This window comes from Lissotriton vulgaris, chromosome 9, assembly GCF_964263255.1.
Source record: "Lissotriton vulgaris chromosome 9, aLisVul1.2, whole genome shotgun sequence".
In the NCBI taxonomy this organism is placed as follows: domain Eukaryota; kingdom Metazoa; phylum Chordata; class Amphibia; order Caudata; family Salamandridae; genus Lissotriton; species Lissotriton vulgaris.
The window spans coordinates 430878999-430900004 of record NC_141697.1 but is presented as its reverse complement, the minus strand read 5'-3'; the positions used below and the strand labels follow the sequence as shown (position 1 = coordinate 430900004).

The 21006-nt window shown below is 48.2% G+C and overlaps 1 protein-coding gene across 2 annotated transcripts in view; it reads right to left on the bottom strand.

The window, feature by feature from the left end:
- MARK3 (microtubule affinity regulating kinase 3) overlaps positions 1-21006 on the bottom strand; it is a 669509-nt gene that overhangs the window by 412795 nt on the left and 235708 nt on the right. For both annotated transcript variants that reach the window (XM_086937855.1, XM_086937856.1), the window contains exons 8-9: positions 16562-16798; positions 16329-16448 (exon numbers count right to left, since the gene is read on the bottom strand). In XM_086937855.1, the coding sequence (XP_086793981.1) occupies positions 16329-16448; positions 16562-16798 (357 nt within the window). The remainder of the gene's footprint in view (positions 1-16328; positions 16449-16561; positions 16799-21006) is intronic.

The window sequence follows — 21006 nt, the reverse complement described above, 5'->3', positions numbered from 1 at the left end:
TCTTTATGTTGGATCTGATGAGCTTGGACACCACCTTCAGGATTAGAGGCAGAGGAGGAAAGGTGTAGGCAAATGTCTCTGACCAATCCATCAAAAGCGCATTCCCCCTTGTCCCTGGAAGGTGGAATCTGGATGCGAAGGCGTGGCATTTTATGTCGTCTGCAAATAAATCTATTGATGGACGACCCTACTGTTGGAAAATGTCTGCCACCACCTCGTCGTACAGCACCCAGTCTGGCTGATCTTCGAAGTGCCGACTGAGTGCGTCTGCCTTGACATTCTGCTTTCCCGGAAGGTGCACTGCCACTATGGAGAGGTTCCGAGCCAGATGCCAGATCGCTTGAGCCTCCAGGGAGAGAGGGCGAGAGCGCGTACCACCCTGTTTGTTTAGATAATACATGGTGGTCGTGTTGTCTGTTTGGATCAGGACTGAGTTGGACGCGATCGAAGGAAAAAAGCTTTCAGAGCAAGATGGACTGCTCGTAGCTCCAACATGTTTATGTGGTAGGACTGTTCTTTTGTGGACCACCGGCCCTGCATTTGAAGGCACCCCATGTGTGCCCCCCATCCTTGTAGAGATGCATCAGTTATCAGCGATTGCACCATAACTGGTTGATGGAAATGGACTCCCACCAACAGATTCTACGGCCGAGTTCACCACTTGGAGGATTTCGCTGCTTGGGAGAGCTTGATCCGATCCTCCCAGCGACCCGTTGATTGGTCCCACTTGTCTTCTAGATCCTGCTGCAACTGACGCATTCTCAGCCTGGCGTTGGGGATAAGAAATATGCAGGAGACCATCGACCCCAGCAGAGAGGCCACTTGTCGGACTGCTGGGCGATCTGTCTGAAGCAGAGCATTGCACTTCTGCTGCATTGAGGAAAGTCTCTCCTCCGAAGGAAACACTCTTCCTTCGTTTGTATCCAGAGTCGATCCCAGATAGTGGATCGTCTGGGTGGGCTGTTGTACAGACTTCTCCACGTTGACATGAAGACCCAGTTTGTGTAGCTGCTGTAGACAGACTTGGAAATTGCTCCTTACTTGTTGAGGAGATGGCCCTTTGAGGAGCCAATCGTCCAAGTAAGGGTAGACCAATAGACCTTTTCTGTGTAGGGCGGCCTCCAACACTGCCATGCACTTGGTAAAAACTCTGTGGTGGACTAAAGCCCGAAGGGAAGACCTTGTATTGATAGTGCTGGTCTCCGACCACAAACCGCAGATACTTGCGATGATGTGGAGCAGTGGGTATATGGAAGTACGCATCTTGGAGGTCAACCGAACACATCCAATCTCCTGCTTGCAGATGTGGACATATTTGATGAAGGGTCAACATGCGGAACAACTCCTTCACAATGACTGTTCAGCAGGTGGGGGTCCAGGATAGGACTGAACTTGTGCTCCTGGTCTCTTTTGGTACAAAAGGGGGTGGTGAAGAAAGCGGTCCCAGGATGCTTGTTTCCGGTCCAGGGAAGACATGACTTGGCAATTCGGGCTGGACTATTCCCATGAGGCACAGACTGATTTGCATATGGCCATGTCTGAACTGGGGTGGTGGAGTGAGCTAAAGAATGGTGATGGATTAAACTCAGATCAGTTGACTGGGGGTGAGTGTTTGATTTGCTCAAACGCTCCGTCCATCATCCCCTTTGGTATCACTTTGTTCGCCCTAAGTAGGCAGGGTATGCCCAGATGTGGGTCCCTTGCTCACTCTACCACTGGATTCAAGATAGGCTGGCTGATGAGGCTTATGTATCTGAAACCGGTCCCAGGATGCTTGTTTCCGCTCCAGGGAAGACATGGCTTGGCAATTCGGGCTGGACTATTCCCATGAGGCACAGACTGATTTGCATATGGCCATGTCTGAACTGGGGTGGTGGAGTGAGCTAAAGAATGGTGATGGATTAAACCCAGATCAGTTGACTGGGGGGTGAGTGTTTGATTTGCTCAAACGCTCCGTCCATCATCCCCTTTGGTATCGCCTGGTCTCTTTTGGGCACAAGAAAGTACCTGGAGTAGACTCACTTCCCTCGCTGCGCGGAAGGAACGTCTTCTATGGCCTTTTTTCACAGAAGGGTTGCTACTTCCTGCTGGGAAGCTGGGGGTCATGACTGCCTTAAAGGCACAGTGCCAGTTTATCTCTATGTTGCTATGAGTAAGCTTTTCAGTCTTTTTAGACTGTTTCTGCAATGCAGCCTGGGAGCTGTATATGCTTTCAGTCCTATGTGAGAGTTTCTTCTGACTGCTAAGCATTAAAACAGATTCAAAACATGTTTTGCTGTTGTTTTTCCCTGTTTCTAATGTATGCTTTTATGATATAATGGTGAGTCCGTACAGCATTATTCAGCTTTGGTGTGTAAAGGCTGCAGATATATTAATGAGGACCTTCACAATGTTTTATAATCCTCTGTAGTTTGTCAAACAGATATGAAATGTAAGCATTGAGAGATTCACTTTTTCTAACTATTTACAGGACAAATTGTTTTATATATAAAGGACTGTCATTTGAGCTCTTCATATTTTGATTATATACATGAGGTTTATCTTTATAAGAGCTTCGGTTTTGCTGCTATTTTGTATATTTGCTCTTCTTGCACATTAGTAACTTATTGCACAGCACTTTGGCACTTCACAGACTAGCATAGTATAGCTTTGCAGTTTATTTTTCTTGATTCTAATCTGCAAATAGGGTATCATCCTAGCTTTTTCTAATCTGATATATCTGCATTTATTCTTCTTACTATCAATATGTATGCAATGTTTTTCTGACCATTTTCGATATTTATGCATTTGCACTTTATATATGAAAAAACTTTTTTATGAGAACGCTGTTTGAAAGCTGGTACATATTGCATTTGAATACTCTGATTATTGTAATTTAGGTGTAACTCTCCCTCTTTGCAGTAGTGGCTTGTTATACATCTTTGTAACTTGCTTACTATTACAATAGTGGGTATTGATAGGCACATGTCGTGATGATATCTAAGGCCCGAACTGTTGGTTTTTTATTGTGCAATATTATTTATTTTTCCATTTTGCTTTTATATGAAGTATATCTGCACAACCTTTAGATTGTAATGCACTATGTATTTATTTCTAGGCGGGTCACACAAGTGTTTTTAGAAAACGTTACTGCATTTCGGCATTTATGCGGTATGTGCCCAAGTCTGTTTGTGTCCATCAATTGCACTTCTTTGCCGATCAGTTCAAATTTTAGAGCTGGTTGGGCTTTTAATGCACTTTAAATTCGTCATTTCTGTTGGGGTGCGTCATGTGATCAAGCTCCTTCGCGGAGTGAAACGAGATATATCTCTCTATCTATCTCTCTATCTCTCTATCTCTCTATCTCTCTCTCGGTCGCCCAAAACTCACTCACTACTCGGAATGAGCCCGACACATGCAGGGATTAACGATCAGATTTATTCAGGAAATCACTTACAGTGCGAGGTGATCAAAGTTCAAGAAACGCTGTGGTAGACGCGTTTCAGCCGTGGGGCTTTCCTCAATGCCTGGTTTCAAGCAGGTTCTTACAGTTGGGGCATGTTTAAATCACTTGATGACACTCTAGCCATTCCCAGTAACTGGATGTGTGAGCTCCTCCTCTGCTTAATGCTTTGACACACATCGTGCTGACTTTGGACCCACTGCATTCTGGTAGATGAAGTCCGACGTGGTGTCCTCTTCCGTAAGAGGTTAGACCAGACACCAAGTGGTGTCCCAAATCCTGTTTGGCATGCGGACCGCTTCCAACCAAGCTGTGGATCCAGGTGAGGTGGAAAACTTCAAACTGAGACCGATTGCATCCCCCGCAGTATACACTGCAGCCTCTCTCCCCGTGCAGTAAGATTCAAAACCTTGTGGTATTGTGACCGCTTGGGGGGTGACACTTTGTATTTCGTACACAGTTCAAGGTTTAGTGCCCCACATATATTTGGAGCACATATATGATTTCCAGGGTCCCGCGCATGGGCGGGAATATTCTAGTGCTTATGTCTTTGATGAGGATCCCCTGGAAGAGAACCCGGTGTGCCATGACTTCAACCCACTGCCCTGGCTTAGGTCAGCCACCCATTTAGCTGGGTGCACTAGAACAGTGGTGAGGGTACAGGTGCATGATTCCTATACCCCTATAGTGCCTAAACATTGTAAAAGCAGTAATGCCATTGAGAGTATATGGTGCTGGGAGTTTGTCATTATGACAAAATGCACTCAGAGTGATGCCCCATGAAAAACGACCTTACTGGATGGCAGTTACAGCTCTACGGATGTTACCATCGAAGAGGTTTTACTTCGATAAATGTAAATGCCTAAATAGTGAAAGGAAATCGGCACACCAAAATACTAGACCCTCGTTGAGGGAGTACCCCGGTTCAGGAGTGGCCTCAGAGAAGGGGTAGAGGTAGGATTTCAATGTGTTGGCACAAAATCCCAATCGACTGGCAAACGATGGCAAAGTAGAAGCCAGTGAGGAAGGGATCACATGAAGATCCCTCACGTACAGCAGAATATCATCTGCGTACAGTGAAAATGTGTGTTGCATCCCCCAAGGGTATACCTGCATCAACCAGAGTGAGAATACATTCAGCAAGAGGCTCCACAGCCAAGGAGAAGAGGAGACATGCCAAGTGCCATGACCTACAATAATGGGACTGGATATATAAGGGTCTGTTTTAACCCGGATAGTCCGATAATTGTAGCAGGACCATAGCAATGAATTGTCCCCCAAATCCAAATTTAGATAGCACTACAAACCGGTAATATCACTCGAGGGACTCCAAGGCCCTTTCAAGATCCAGCACGAGGCACCCCGAGCGAGGTCAACGGAGAGGTGCATACTCTGCAACTCTAAAGAAACGGCAAAGATTAAGGGAGGTGCTGCGAGAGGGGACAAATCCGTTCTGGTCTGGATGGACCAAGGCGTGGATGTGGGGCTGATTAGCAAGAACCTTCGCCAATATTTTTTAATCCGTGTTTAAGAACGATAGGGATCTGTAAAAACCCAAGGCTGTGGGGTCCTTGCCCGGTTCAATAAAGACTGGCCGAGGATAAGGAGGGTGGGAGTGAGGAGTTTTCCATCATGGAGAGATAGAGAGCATGCAGATGCGGGATAAGGGTATGGGTGTGTGTTTTGAAGAACTCAGTCTGGCCCTGGTGTCTTCCCCGCCACCAAGGTTGGTAATGCCTCAGGGACTTCTTCAATTGTTAAAAGAGTCTAACTCCAGCTGTTGGTCGAAGGATAGCGTAATTCCAAAGAGATCAAGAAGGTGCCAATCTGCAAGGGACCCTCATGCGCAGCAAATTTATAAAGATTAGAATAGTGGTTGGTCAAGGTTGCATGAATGTCAAGTTCCTTGTAACGCATGTTCCCTAGGTCATCCCATATTGCGTGGATCCAGCAGAGAGGGTGTTCCTGTCGCACTAGATATGCGAGTAGTTTACACGCACTGTCTGATGGGGCATGAGTGTGTGCCGCATGGGCTTAGTAATTGTGGAAACATAATCTATCCAACAGTTCAGCGTGATTACTCCGCAGCGAGTCTAAGAGGGCCTTGGCCTTGGGGAGTGTGACCGAGATGGTTTCGTAGCGAAGGAGTTTACGTTCAATCGTCCCAAGGGAGGTATCTAGTTGTTTATGGATATTCAATGTTAGGCCTAGATCGGGTCTCTAATCGGGACCTTAAAGGCCTCCCATTCCAGCTAAAGGGATCCAGTGGAAGAAACATTATGGGCAAAATATTCCAAAACCGCAGTGTCCAAGGAACTACGGAAGGCATGGTCCTCAAGTGCCGCTGTCTGAAGAAGCTGGGACAGGAGAGGGTCTGTGATCCCAGGCAAGCTTCATGAGCTGGGGATTATGATCTGTGTACGGCCAAGGTACTCAGTGCTGTGTATTAGGGGAGTAATGGCGAAGAGGCCAGTATGCGGTGCAGCTGCACATGGAGGTTGTCCAGGTTACGTGAGCACCATACATCCTTAATCACTCGTAGAGTGGCAGGGAACAGTAGGGATTAACGCAAATCAATGTCTCGGAGCCAACGTTTCACAGCCCCGGATGAGCCCTGCCATTTCTGCACCTGGGCTGTGTAATCTCGGAAGAACATGTCTGAGCGTTTTGGGCGATAGGCCCTGGCAACTTCCTGATTTCTCTCAGTATGGTGTCTCTGTCCCTGCAGTTCAATAATCAGAATAGAAATGGTTGTGGGTTGGCACCAGGAGGGGGTCTGTGTGCCAGGACCCAATGCTCCCACTTCGCAACAAACTGAGGAGACGGGACCCCTGACGGACGCAGCTCTCGCAACCAGTTCTCCATGTAGCTGACAGGATCTTATCCCTATACGCATTCAGAAAGGTCAACCACACGTATATTGTTACGGCACAAACGGTCCTCGAGGCGCATCATCCAGCTTGTCCTCGAGGCTACATATCTGATCTAGTATGACTTGCAGCGTGGCGGTGTGATTGCGTGATTTGGGTTGCAGGTCAGTGAGGGTAACTTTGGCGTCTCAAAACTTGTTCCACCAGCTTCTGGTGATGGCCTTCAGAAGCGTGAAATCGGAGGTTACTTTATCTATCTCAGACTCGGGGGTGGGGGGGGGGGGGGGGGGGGGGGGGGGGGTTAACGCGTCTGATCCAGTGCTGTGCCGATTTTTTCAACAGCTGCTAGGACCGAATCGAGTTTGGCCAAGAGGGCAGTGTGCTGTGGTTCCGGAGGACTCTCCACCCTCGATGACTTGCTATCGCCTGGATCCTGAGGCACCACTGTCTGCAGCACAGCGGAGCTGGGTCATGACTAGTTGCTGAGCTGTGGACATACAGGTGGTCCTGGAGTACAATCTACTGTCCACGCTGCAGAGAAAAGTGTCCGGTTAGGTGCTGCAAGAGGTAATGTAAAGTAGGCCCTAGTTAGTGGTGTTTAAAACGCAGCTCCGTCAGTGACCCTAGGCCCAGACGCGTTGCACGGTAGGGCCGCCATGCACTGCCAGATGAGTGCTCGGGTGATAGTAGCTTGAGTTTGGGATAGTCAATATTGGGACGCCTAGTGACCACCATCCCCTTCATACTGCAGTGGCAAGAGCGGGCACCGAGGCCAGTGACAGCACACTTTTTAGTGACTAGGTCCCAGTGTAGTGAACAGTAGAGGGCCTAGGCCCAGCCAACTCTCGTGCCCCAGCAGGATCTGGCTTGGTGAGCAAAGAGGGTAACCTAGACCCGACCTGTTCCCAAGCTACCCCAGTGGTGATGGAGCTTCCGATGATCTGTCCACTAGTGCGCAGGGTAGTCTCACAGTCTGACTATAGTGCGCGGTGGGGAAGGGGCAGCCAAGGCCAGGCCCAATCCTCATGCCACTCCTCTTCCCATGCACACAACTGAGAGCAGTGAGCAGAAGAATGCGATGGTCGTGTCTCTCCCAGCCCCCCTAATCCAGCTGCGCGGTGTCCATAACAGGAGAGGAGAGGCACAACCCCGGGTTCTGAGAGTGGACGTGTGCGGAGGGCAAAGTCCCGGACCTGCAGGATCACCATGCAGCCCCACCGAGAAAGGTAAGCCCTGGCCGCGCTCCCTGGCAGCCCCACGTCTGCAGCAGCCCCCGCAATTCTGAGCCAGCAGAGAGGGCCCGTGCGGAGCAGCCCTCGGGGCACACACACCCTTCCCCAAAACAAAGCAGTGGGGCTTGAAAACACCAGATGCAGGCAGCAGCCTGCATCCACATTCGAATGAAATAAACTACGACACGGACTTTCCTGGACTTCTTTACTTTTTCTTTTGTCCTGGCCGTCATTTTGCTGCTGCTCTCAGCCGCTTTTCTCTGGACCCTGACCCGCCATCTTGTCGATTCCCTCGTCCTTTAACCCTTTCCCCTAGTTTCCCCCTTGACGATCGTCAAATGTTTCTTCCCTTTTCTGATTTGCCTTTTCTCCATATCCTTGTATCCCTCCCATCCTACCTTGGTGCTGTGACGGCATCCCCCCTCCAACCCCACTTAATGGAACTCTGCTATTCTGGGTTTGTTTTTTGTTTTTTTGGTGGGGGGGGGGGGGGGGGGGGGGGGAGACCTGGGAAAATCTACTATGTGTTTATATGCATATAGAGATAACTCTAATCACTAGTATATGCAGTAGACCTTAGTACTCTCTACCATTCCCATGTGACTCTTAGAGTATATCCATTTGTATCCCTTCCTTATGTATATAGAGATAACCTAATCACTAGTATATGCAGTAGACCTTTGAACTTTACTATTCCTATGTGACTCTTCGAGTATATCCATTTGTATCTTTTTACTTGAGTGACTTTACTATTTGTACATTTGCAATTTTTCTTTGTTTGTATCTCTTCCTTGTGTGACTTTACATCTTCTACATTTGCAATTTGTTCTGTTTGTATCTTTTATGTAACGCATGTAATCCTAAATCCTTATGTTTTGCAACTGGTTCTTATGTAAAGCGCTCTGACACCTACGGTTAAAGTAAGTGCTATATAAAATCGCATACAATAAAATAAATAAATAAAATGGAGGGGGCCTAGGCCCGACCGACAACCCGAACCCCCACCCCAGAACTTCAAATGCGCAGCCTAATTGGCACCATGCCAGGCATACCTCCTGTGTGGCGCTGGGCAGTTGCCATTAATGTATGGAGCCTTGTGGCGTAGCCAAGCAGCATGGCCAACAGGACGTGAGCTCCTAAGGCTGCCGACTGCCCAGCCACTTAATCCTGCACAATCCTGTCTACTGATGCCCACGACAGTTCACCCTGTGCGGCGGAGCTTCTGTACGCTGCATGGCCTCCCCGGGGGAAAAACGGGTCTGGGAGGTGCCAGAAATCAGCTGCGACGACTCTCTGGCTGGCGGCCTCCCTGGCTGGAATCACGCGAGGCCGGGGACGAGGCCTGCGCCCGCCGAAGGTCTGTGCGAGCCTCAAGAGTGGGGATTCCTTCCCTGCTTGCCCAGCTACAGAGGAGGCGCCCTCTGTCATCGGGGGCCTCCTGGACCACCAGGACCCCGGCCCTCGCAGTTGAGCGGTGAGGAGTTGGACGATCCCCGAAGGGCTTCGCGAGGCACCGGGGATTGGCCTGGAACGCGCCTGGGGACGGGCCTACCATTGCTGAGCCTGGAGCCCCGGGCGCCTGCTGCGGGGGTGCCTGCTGACACTGGGGGTCCCCTTACCCCCCTGCACGCTGGCCCCGGAGTGCCCTGTGAAGTGCGGGCTAAGCCGCGATGCAACCCCGGGTGGGGGCCACAGGGACGCGGTGATCGCGCCGGCTGGCCTGAGGTGGCGGGTAATTGTGCTCTCTCTCCCCCTGACCTGTGAGGAAGCTGCTGAGACTGCGGGCACCATAAACGGCCTGACAAAACTAGTAGGCCTGCACTCCTGGGGCACGGTGCCTTGGCCTGCTTCGTCCTCCTTGGTGGGGCCTTCTTGGATCCCTCTGTTGGTGCCTGAGGGCCCCCTGACTTACTTCTTTTGATTGTTTGCGGCCCTGGACATTCTCCAAAGGATTGTCAGATTGGAGGCCAGTAAAGGGGAGATTTTAGCGCTCGGGAACCCTGCGGTGGCCCTCACGCGCGGATGACTGGATGGGGCCCATTGGGCTGGCGACAGCCTTGAGGTGAGCAGTTACACGGCCGCTGCTGGTCTGCTTGCTCAGGGCCCCCCCTTGGGACCCGGCTCCTTGGGCCTGCTGGTGCTTACCTGGCCTCCGCGCTATTGGTGTCACCTGCAGAAAGGACATAAGTACGCCACCGATAGCCCTACACAGGGGGCCGGAGTTTGGAGGCTGTGATAATTGCGGAAACAGGTTTCCTTTACTGGGGCTTCCATTATGGGTAAGGACAGGCTGCCTCGCGCCTCCAACCCCAACACCATCACACAGTATACCACACAGCGCCGAGACACGCAACAAATCACTCGTCAAACGGGCCAGGATGGCGAGGGAGATGCCACTAACGAGCCGTCCCGGCCTGAGCTCCTAGAGGCGATTCAGGGGTCCTGCACTGCTCTGGAGAAACAAATCGAGACAGTCTCCATTGATGTGAATTTACTGTGGGCAGACCTGAGGAAGGCCGCGGATAAGGTCTCCGGGGATGACATCGTCCAACTCCATGGAGAAGTGGCCTCCCAACTCACCAACACCACCGGAGCTCTAGAACGATGGGCGGAGGAGCGGGCCCGTCAGAGCAACACAGTCCTGGGCATTCCGGAGCGTTTTCTGGAGAATTGGATACGTACTAAACTATGTCCCATAGGCTTGTCAGAGGTCTTCTTTGTGGTGGAGAGGGCCCACAGGGCGCTGGTCCCTCCGCCGCTGCTGGGGGGTACCTCCCAGGGCCATCATTATCAAAATGTTGAACTATAGGACAGAAACTGTATTCTGAAAGCGGCAAGAGAAGCGGCAGACCTCACTTTCGACAATGCCATGGTATACATTCATCCGGACTACACCCGCCAGGTGCAGGAACAAAGGAAATCCTTTCTTGGCATCAAGTAAAAGCTACGTGAACTCCACTTACAGTACATATTACTGTACCATGCGAAACTCAAGGTGATAAATGGAAAGGCCCATTTTTTCAACTCTCCAGAGGAGGTATGGGAATGGCTTGAGATCAGGAGAGAGGCACTCCCTCAGCGTGAGCGGCGGAGATCCCGGAGTACTTGGGGGGACCAGACCTCCCAGGGGCCGCAGATGCAGGAGTCAGCTTGTGGACGACGCTCAGGCGGAGAGATCGCGAATCATGGTGGGGGACGACGGCGCCTTACGTGTGGAGTCATCGGACTCTGACTTAGTATACACTGCAGACCCAACAATCAGCGAGGCCTTCTATCTCCCTTATCCCAAGGATCTGACCCTACGGTCTATCCCTAAACAAGCGCAGAAGGAACTAGACAAATCCCTAACGCTAGTCTGATTACGATGATCAACACAGATGTTAAAATCTTATGTAAGCACCTGGCCTCCCGATTAGCACCATATAGGACTCACTTGGTCCAAGAGGATCAGTGTGGGTTCATACCGAGACGAAACACAGCTTTGAATCTGCGGCAGCTGAATCACATTCTGCATGAGGAGCGGGATCGGGAGTAACAAATGGTGTTGCCGCCCCTATTGTTCACCCTGGCCATAGAGCCCTTCGTGCTCCGATCAGGACTGAAATGGAACGATGGGGAATTAGAGTGGGTGACACGACCCATATTGTTTCCCTATATGCGGACGATGCCCTGTTTTATTTGGCGGCTCCCCGGGACACCCTACCAGAATTGCTTCGCCAGCTGGACTGGTGAGGCCTCAGGACTACGACTTAACCGTGGTAAATGACTGACTTTTCCGTTAGCGGGACTGGCTTCAGTGTCCCTGGAGTACTTACCAGAACTCGGGCTACGCTGGGAACAGACAGGGTTCCGTTACCTTGGGATAAAGGTGACTCCGACAGATACACAGGCGTTAGCCCGGAATGTAGATCGCATAATTGCCTCATTACAGCAGTCTGGGTCCTTCTGGAACACTCAGCCACTTTAGTTGATGGGCAGGCTGGCCATCTCTAAGATGGCGATGCCTCCTAAGTCATTATATGTACTTCACAACTCATTATGCCAGCTACCGCCACTGAGTTTTAAAACGCTCAACACGTTACTCACGCCTCTGCTCTGGGTGGGCCAACACAGCAGGGTATCTCTTAACACTATCATCCGCAGTTATGAGGAGGGTGGTCTGGAAGCTCCACGCTTTGACTTATATTGTTATGCAGCCCTTTTACAGCATGCGGCAGGCTGGCTCACAGACACAGACAATTGGGAGAAACACCTTCTCTCGGACAGGGTAGATAACCAGACGTTGCAGGTAGCACTGAAGCAAGGCAAGGGGTCAGACACAACTCTTCCCTATATTGTGCGACACAGCTGGTATTAGCAGCGGGTTGTTTAGAGTGTCTTACGGAGGGCACCCTTTCACAGTGAACTCCTGATCTGGATATTGGCCCCCATCATAGACATGGGACGATACATGTCCTTTCAACCTTGGAGGGAGGGAGGGTGTGAAGTTCTGGCTGACCTCTTTTCCAACGAGACCTTCATCACTTACGAGCAGGCGGAAGAGAACTTTGGCCTCAGACGTGGCCAACTCCTACACTACTGGGGAATCCAGGATGTGGTGAAAATCACCTGATCCCAGTACCCAGATATCCCATCACTAACGCACACTTTAGATCTCCTTCTCTCATGCGGTACAGGTCGCAAATTGATTTCTCTCCTGTACAAGGCTATGAAACAGGATTCCTCCCCTCCGGTACCATCGTCCCGGGCTGCCTGGGAGAAGGATCTCACTATCCAGCTGCAGGAGAAACAATGGGCACGCATAGGCTCCCTCACACGCACAGTTTCATGCAACCCTAGGTTTAAGTTGACACACTTCAACTTCCTACACCGCACTTATCTAACTCCGGTATCCCTGAAACGCATCTCTAATGACAGGAGAGATAGATGCCCTAGATGTGCAGAGGAGAAAGCGGGCTTTTTGAATTTGGCATGGGATTGACCAATGGTCCGACAGTTTTGAGTGGAGGTGGTAGGAAGGATTGTTGCAGCTACAGGTGTTCGGATAACGCCCAAACCCTTACACTGTTTGCTTGCACTAGTACGGAAGTCCAAGACAAAGAATCTCCCCTACAAGCTTCTACAATTAATGCTTGTGCTTGCTAGGCGCAGGGTATCTATAACTTGGATGGGGCAAAGGGCCCCATAAGTCCCCATCTGGCTCAAAGATGTTCGTGAATGGTCCCTGGCCGAAGAGGCCCACATGAAGCTCACCCGCAGGGATGAGAAGTTGCAAGGTGACCTACTAGCTTGGCGAGACTTGTATCTCCGAGTTGGCGATGGGGGAACCCTCCTCGCAGAATACCTCCGGCAGCGGGAGAGTGGATTAGATATAGCTTGTGGGCCCAGCCCCAATGAGGAGCGAGAGGGTTGACCCCAGTAATGTCCGTATTGGAATTCAGCGCCATGCCCAGTTCCTCCCCCACTATGATATCATTGCAAATTATTTTTTTTTTGTTTCTCCCCATTGTACCTACCCCCCCCCCCCCCCCCCCCAGCTGCTCCCCTTTGTCCTACATGTCAGTCAACGATATGTCTACATATGCTGATTTGATTTGGTTTTTTCTTGTATTTGTAACATGTAAACTGAAAAAAAAGTATGGAGCCTCCCATGTCTCACCTCGATTTGCCAACTAAGGGTGGGGGGCAGTGTCAGTGCTTACAGCAGTTGCAAAGGTTTGGGGCCTGGGCCAGATCGACCTCCGGGCCCCCACCACAAAACCTAGGGTTTGCCGCCTGGCTAATGAGACACCAGGGCCACGTCCTTCGAGGAGGAGGGCAGATGCCGACAGAATGTTGCACCACCCCCGTCCCCCCCGATTGGCCAAAACAGGAGGCACCGCCAGGGCCTACAGCAGTTGCATAGGAGGGGAACCCCCACTCAAGTTCTGTGGACGCCCAGCTCCAGCAGTGCAGTCCAGGACTCAACCCCTACCAGTGTGACAGGCGTCCGGGCCCAGATGCCCGAAGGAGGCAGAAGTCTCCCGCCAGGCCGAGGATAGCCACATGGAGGCCAGAGGGACCGGGGCCAGCCACTGTGTCGCGTCCGCAGCGCCATAGAATCTGGCCCTGATCCAGAGAGCCACGGATGACTCCAAATGGCAGGAACCCTCTGGGAGCACCAAATCCCAGGTTGCGCAGCTCGCCGGCCCCGGGCTGCAGCAGGTGCGACGGATCAGGATTCTGGCAGGGAGGAGAGGCTGAGGGAGGCCACGAACTCCAGCCCAGAGAAGGCCGTGCTCCCAGTTGAGACAGCCTCAGCAAGGCAGAACCTCAGAGACGCCCATCATCAGGGCCGATAACAGCGAAACAGCGCCAACAGAGGCAATCCAACTAGTATTGGTAGCAGCATGTGCCAATGATACAGGATAATCGGGGTAGGATGTGGAGGGGACTCAAGATACGTCCGCCTTCTTAGGCTGCTGCCCATGCATCCCCTCCTCCTCCCTCCCCCCCCCCCCCCAACTGTTTTCAATTTATTGCATAGCAAGCTCTAATAGTGAGTCTACGGGTTTCATTAAGAATGCCAATACACTCCTGTAAGAGACTCAAGTAACTGAATTCTGAGAACACAGGTGCCAAATTGCTAGATTCAGTTGCCTGGGGTTTGGGTGTCTGATCCTGCTGTGTTCCTGTGTGAGAAGGTCCAACCTGTTGGGGACCTCTCGTGTGGCCTGGCAGACATTTCTAAAAGGGTGGAGAACCATGGTTGTCTGGCCTTTGCTGAAGCCATTACAATAAGGGTAAGTGATGTTTGACCCAGCTTCCTCGCCATGTACGAAATAAGTGGAAGAGAAGGAAAAACGTAGGTGAATATTCCTGACCAGTTCATCCATAGAGCATTGTTCATGGACTGTGGGAACCTTGGAGGCGAAGATTTGCGTTTTTATGAGTGGCAAATAAGTTTATTAGCGGAACACGTTGGAAGTAGGGAGTAAGACTTCTGGGTGGAATTCCTACTCATGGAATTGGTGATGAACTTTCTTTAACACACTGACACATTTCACCTTATTACATTGGTCTGTATCTCTGCATTACAAAGTATTTATTATAGTGAGAGGTTTTTTTAAACATGACCTGAGAAACATCCTGCTTCTGTCCGGATGACAAGGTTATTAGTGAACTAAGAAGCAAGTCAGATGTCATGTGTCCCTTACATGTGACCTAAATTCTTATTATAGATGGAGCAAAATTAAATCAAACACAAAAGCTTTCTCTTCAGCGCACATCCTGAAGGCTCAAATTTGAATGTGCAATCATATGTGATAATGAACAACAAGGCTGCTGAAGTAAATTGTTTGCCTAAGATCACACAATATGATGAAGTACGGAAGTTGAGACTGAACACATTTTCCACCTACATACTGCAATTCAGTTACTAGATGGGTATTTCTTGCTGGCATCAAAGCTTAATGCATTGTCTTTAGAGTGTAAGTGACATGCAGAATATGCATTTAACATTTAGCAGTTTTATAAAACACAAACCTTGCTCAACAACGTAGGTGCACTTCACAACAGACATACTATGGTATACAGTTATTTTTTCCCCGCACAGGGAAATTTGCCAGGATTCACAGGATGCTAAGCAGAGGTTGAGATTGAAACCTGGTTACCCGTGTTGCATGGTCGGTAGCTAGGGCCATTAGACCCCATCATTTACTGTGAAAGCGAAGCTCATTTTGAGCTAAAAATGCCAAAAGACCCCTCAAGCTTAATTAGAGCTAGCCATTTGAATTGAGCTTTCAGTGGCAGGCACATCTTTAGCTAATAAACATCTTAACCTAATTTTTAGCTGAATAGAACCAGGAGGTAAAATTCAGAAACTGCCAAAACCAAAGCATTAATGTAATACTGCTTTTTCAAACTTATCTAATTTATAAATTGTGTGTGTGTCAATGAATTACCTTTCTGTTGCTCCGGGCACCATTTAAGTCCATCTCTTGTCATGGGATACAGCAACAACAAGCAGCAAAGGTACCAGTGCTACTTTTACTTGATAGATGCAAGCTCATGCCAAAAGGTGCAATGTTTACTGAGAGGTGTTATTCTCATTAACATGCCACTTTACAGCTTTCAAAGAAGTTCCACTTCTATATCAAATTCAAAATGAGCTTTATTCTATTTTAGTGATTTAAATTCACAAAAGCATACACATTCATGAAAGCAGGGAAACACATCTGATATATACTTTACATTTAAAAGGTACATTAAGTTCCACAAAGTGCGTAAAGTGCATTCAAGAAAAGGCAGTTAACCTACAAAGTTAATACAATCCAGTCTATGTTCAAATTGAGTGAATCCATTTACACTTTTCCTAGCTCTCAATATATTTGTCAGAAAACCATCAATTACCCTACAGGACAGCCTGCAGACAAAACAAAATGTTTCCCTCACTAAAACAGTTGGCTAATAAATCAGTACATTGCATGGCGTATTTTCAGAGTGGAAATTGAAAAATTATTTCTGGTGCAGCTGGTATGGGCAAAACAGAGCATGGCTCTGGAAGACCAGCCTCAACCAAGCAGGTCTATCTAATTTCTGATATAGGAACAGTACTCACTTCAGTGGGAAAATAAGATGAAATATAGCATACTGTTTTATCCTACCAGGACCCGCTTGGCCCGATGTCTAATGCTTTCATATATATTTTCTTTACAACTTAATTAAGTATAATTATGTTACACATTATGCATTCTCTTGAAGCAGTAATGGCATTTATAAATCTATATTTAACTTTTACATTACCTCTAGTGTGCCTCTCTTTGTTGGGTTTAACACCAGGAACCGTTTGAGAAGATTTTCACAGTCTGTAGACATGTAGAAAGGAATTCTGTACTTTCCTCTTAATACTCTTTCCCTTAGTTCCTTGGAATATGAAGAACATGCATTTTAAAACATATCAATGCACATAATCAAAATAAACAGTTGCTGTAAAAAAAATATGAAGACCATGCATTTTCCAAAAGTTAATCAGATACCTTTAGGTTTTGTCCATCAAAGGGTAGAGACCCACTCACTAGAGTGTAAAGGATGACCCCTAAACTCCACACATCAACTTCGGGACCATCATATTTCTTGCCTTGGAAGAGTTCTGGAGCAGCATAGGGTGGGCTGCCACAAAATGTATCCAGCTTGTTGCCAACAGTAAACTCATTGCTAAAACCAAAGTCTGCAATTTTTATGTTCATGTCGGAGTCCAACAGGAGATTTTCTGCCTATTAAAACAAATCATCATGGTAAGACACGGGTTACAATGAAAAGGCGTACTGCAGAAAATAAAATTACAAAACAGATGTTATTCAATTAAGGTATTAGTTGATCACATTTTTGCAACTAAAATTTGTAAATACAGTTTATTTGGCCGTTACTTTGTGAAGGAGCACAAGCTGTACAATTCTCCATCAAAAAAGCCTTACAAACATGCGTGTGGCATGTAATATACTCGCTTAACAATTATCTTCTTCGTCTCACCTGTGTACAACTACCTGCTCCTCATCAGATTCTCAGAAAAGCAGGCCATCCGTTGTTTGCCTTGAATTGATCTGTTTTGCTTCTTTGTAAGCTCTTATATTGATTTGTCCATTATGTAATGATTTATATGATTTGTACTACATATTTTGTCTGTTTGTAAACGTTCCCTAAAATGTAAATGCCAACATTGACCCACCTCCGGATTCATTAATAATGATGTACAAAGTCAACTATTATAACTTGTTTTATTTCCAAAAAAATGCCTAATAAAAATCATATGAACTTAAAAAATCTTTATGTATGGAACAAACCATAGGTGTACACATGGTATGAGTAGGGCAGTGCCTCCTATTGACATTGTCACCCCATTTGTTGCCTGGTTTTCGATGCAATTTTGACTGAAGTGCACGGGGTTCCAGCTAACCAGGTCCACAGTACCTGTGTTCTTTCCCAAAAACGATGCAACTGTGCAAATGTTCCACAATTAACAATCCTGCTAGCACCCATATAAGTTGCTAATAAATGGTACCCCTGGTACCTAGGGCTTGGGTACTAAAGAGGGTCCCTACTGGCTGTAGCATGTATTGTACCACCCTAAGGGACCCACCACCAAACCCATGTAGACTGTCATTGCAGGCTGTGTGAAATGGTCCAAACAAAAGTGAAAATACAACATGGCACATACCCTGTGTACCATGTCCCCAAACACTGCATGAAATATATGTGAGTCACCCTTACAGCAGGCTTTTTAGCTCTAAGGCAGGGTGTATCATACTGCATGCATGATAATATCTGCTTGAGCAGATATGACCCTGTGCTGTCTAGTCCAATTACTAGATAGTACAAGTGAACAGGGAAACCAACTTGAGTAAATGTACTGGGCACTGGTCATTAAGAATTCCCCAGCTACATGATGGCTTCACTGAAGCTCATGGTGTTTGATATCACACTCTTAATAAATCCATGCTGATGCCATTAAAACATGCACTGAGAGGGCACTTCAGAGGTGCACCCTGAAAACCTGCCAACTCTAGTGACTGGCTGACTGCTGTAAACCAGCCTGCCACCACAGACAGGTTTCTGACCCCCTGCAGGTGAGAGCCCACGTTCTCGGAGGTCAGAAACAATGCCGGCTCTGGCCAGAGGAGTGGTCACCTTCTCTAGGCAGGATAGCTAGTAATCCGAATATCAAGGCAGGAGGCTTCAAAGGCTCCTTGATATGTGACCCCGGATTCCCCCAGACAGGGGAAATGCCCAGGGCCTATTTGGCACCATGACAGGAGGGAAAATTAGCTAGTTAGGAAGAATGTTCACTATCAGGCTAGTTAACCCCCTATGGTGTGCTACCTAAAGTGAACACCAAAAACAGAATTCCATCATCTTGGTTTTTGGTGAAATTAGATACACTAGGTCAGAGTATGCCCCCTCCCGGAGGAAGTAGTCATATAGGGGGGTGAAGGCAAGCCAAAGGTAATTAGTCCATTAGCCAATACCTTACACTCCCCTTTGCACCCCATAATTGAGTATTTAGGTGGCACCCTTGAAACCAAGAAATCAGATTTGACGCACACATGAAGGAGAGGGCAAAGCATAGCAAAGAAAGGGGGAACTGAGGACCAGCTGCAGACTTTTTGGCACCAAGCCCTGCCTGCCTGCACCTGTCCCGACAATCACAACAAACCGACTCATCCTGCCGTACATCTGCCAAGAAACCCGGCGGTCTGCCAGCACTTCACAAATTGCCACCAATCTCCCTTGGAGTAGAGGAGCTAATCCCCTGCAACTTGCAGGCACCAAACAGCCATTTGTTGTCCACCATTCTGCCACGCCCCGGTCTCACTGGCACAGCAACCACCCAAGAAGAGTTCACCATGCTTCAGGAGGTCAGATCCATCTCCCCATCAAGTGAGAAGACGCACAGCACCAATACCTGGGGTACTGGACCCCTTGCAGCAACCAAAGCCTGTTTGAGTCCAATCCAAACTCTCAACAACTCCAAGACCGAGCAGCTGTCAAGGGACATTAGCACAATAGAGACCTGCTTCAAGAGTGTCACCCAGACCGACAAAATTGAGTGACTGTGAAACACAAGTCCAGCCGGCCTACACTCTGCACCGGAGTGCAGAAAACTGACTGTATTTCCTTTGTCCCAGGGCCCCCACGAACCAAGCCCCCGTTGGGAGTTCCCGGACTTGTCCCCCCACCTTACTCTGCAGCCTTTTTCTAGGTGCCCCGCCCCCACCCCTCTTATCCTTTTGTGTGGTATGCAAAGCTATCAAGCCGACCGGCACCTCTGCACCTGGACGCTCCAGGGCAGGTAAAGAGTAACTGCTGGTGGTTCTTTGGACCATGGCCCCCTATCACCTCAAGTCCTGAAAGGGACCTCGGAAACCTTTTGCAAGTAACCGTACGCAGTATATGCCTTTTTTCTGAAAGGAAAGCATTACTGAATAAAGACGCGTTTAAATGAACATTTGATTTACGTGTAAAAATCAAATATCTCAAAAAGTACTTACTGGATCCCCGAAATTCTTGGGTGTTGAAATTTATATAAAAATTGGGTTTTTTCTAAATTGGTCTCAGATTTATTCTTGAGTGTGTCTCTCATTTATTGCCTCTGTGAGTACAACAAATGCTTAGCACTACCCTCGATTAAACCTAAATTGCTTGCCCATACTACCACAAAAGAGAGCATATGGGTTTGTTACTTGTGCCTCTGTACATCAATAAGGGTTGTGTGGACCCTCTAGACCATGAGTACCCCCAAACTTTCTCTCGGAGGCCACATTTACAGTATGGTTTGTGGCTGAGGACCAGCCCTCCCTCCATCACCCTCCCTCCAGTTCCCGGGGGGGGGGGGGGTTCTTTAAAAGACCATTTACATGTTAATTAAGCTTTGTTGTATTTCACCTCATAGCACCCCTGCACCTTCACGCTGACAATCACTGGAATCCCCCAGCCCCCCACAGAGCAGAGTCACTGAGAGTCCGGGCGTTTGCTGACACAATAACTTTTTTTATTTTTTTTTTTAAATACAGCTACCATGTCTGAAAGGTCAGCAGGCCGCCAAGGTAGGCTTGCCGGGCCACAGGCCGTACTAGGAGTACCCGTGCTCTAGACAGTGCACCTCGTTTTGGTGCACTATATAGAGAGCAAGCTTCCTACATTGGTGGTTCAGCTGTGCAATACATTTGCGGATATCACTTGGTCAATAGGTGACTCCACGACATAAATCTACAATGGACATTAGGAAAAAATGTTTTTTTGCATTTTCACGATTTCTTCTACATTTCTAATTTGAACTGTCAGGGCTTTAGTTAAGTCTCCCAGTCCTATTTGTATTAGAATTTTAAAAAGAGTACTAGTCAATTAGGCCTTAAAAAGTCTTAGATTTCTTTCCTAATAAGATCCCAACTGTTTTAAAAACAAGTCTGATACAGAGGATACTAGCAAGGAGCTCAACCTGCCTAGAACAAAAACCTTAAGTCAGGACAATGTAAGAACCTTTGTAAAGCTTGCGACATTGCCATGGGGACTAGACCCACAAGGGCACATCTCCAGTAGTTGCTAGTCAAACACGATAGAGCCGCGACAATGGGTGAAAACCCTACAGGCGATGGCGCTGTCAGTGAGGATGATCATGATTCCTCTGATACCCCTACTGATAGTACCCCTATTGGGAGTACTTTTAACAGTACCCCGAGGGAAGCAGAAGATGAAGAACCTGAGCTTCAAAAACTAGTTGGAAGTGTAGCCCTTGAGCCCAAAATCTTGGCCATTGAAAAGGAAAAGGCTGAGATGGGCATGGGACTCATCTCTTGTGGCAGCAAAATCTTAAATAGGGAGAAAGATGAAGCTTTTGACTCTAAAATCCCCAGAGCGATTGTCCCTAAATATGTAGAAAGTGATTATATCACCAAATGGTTTACAGCCTTTAAGATGGCGTGGAAGA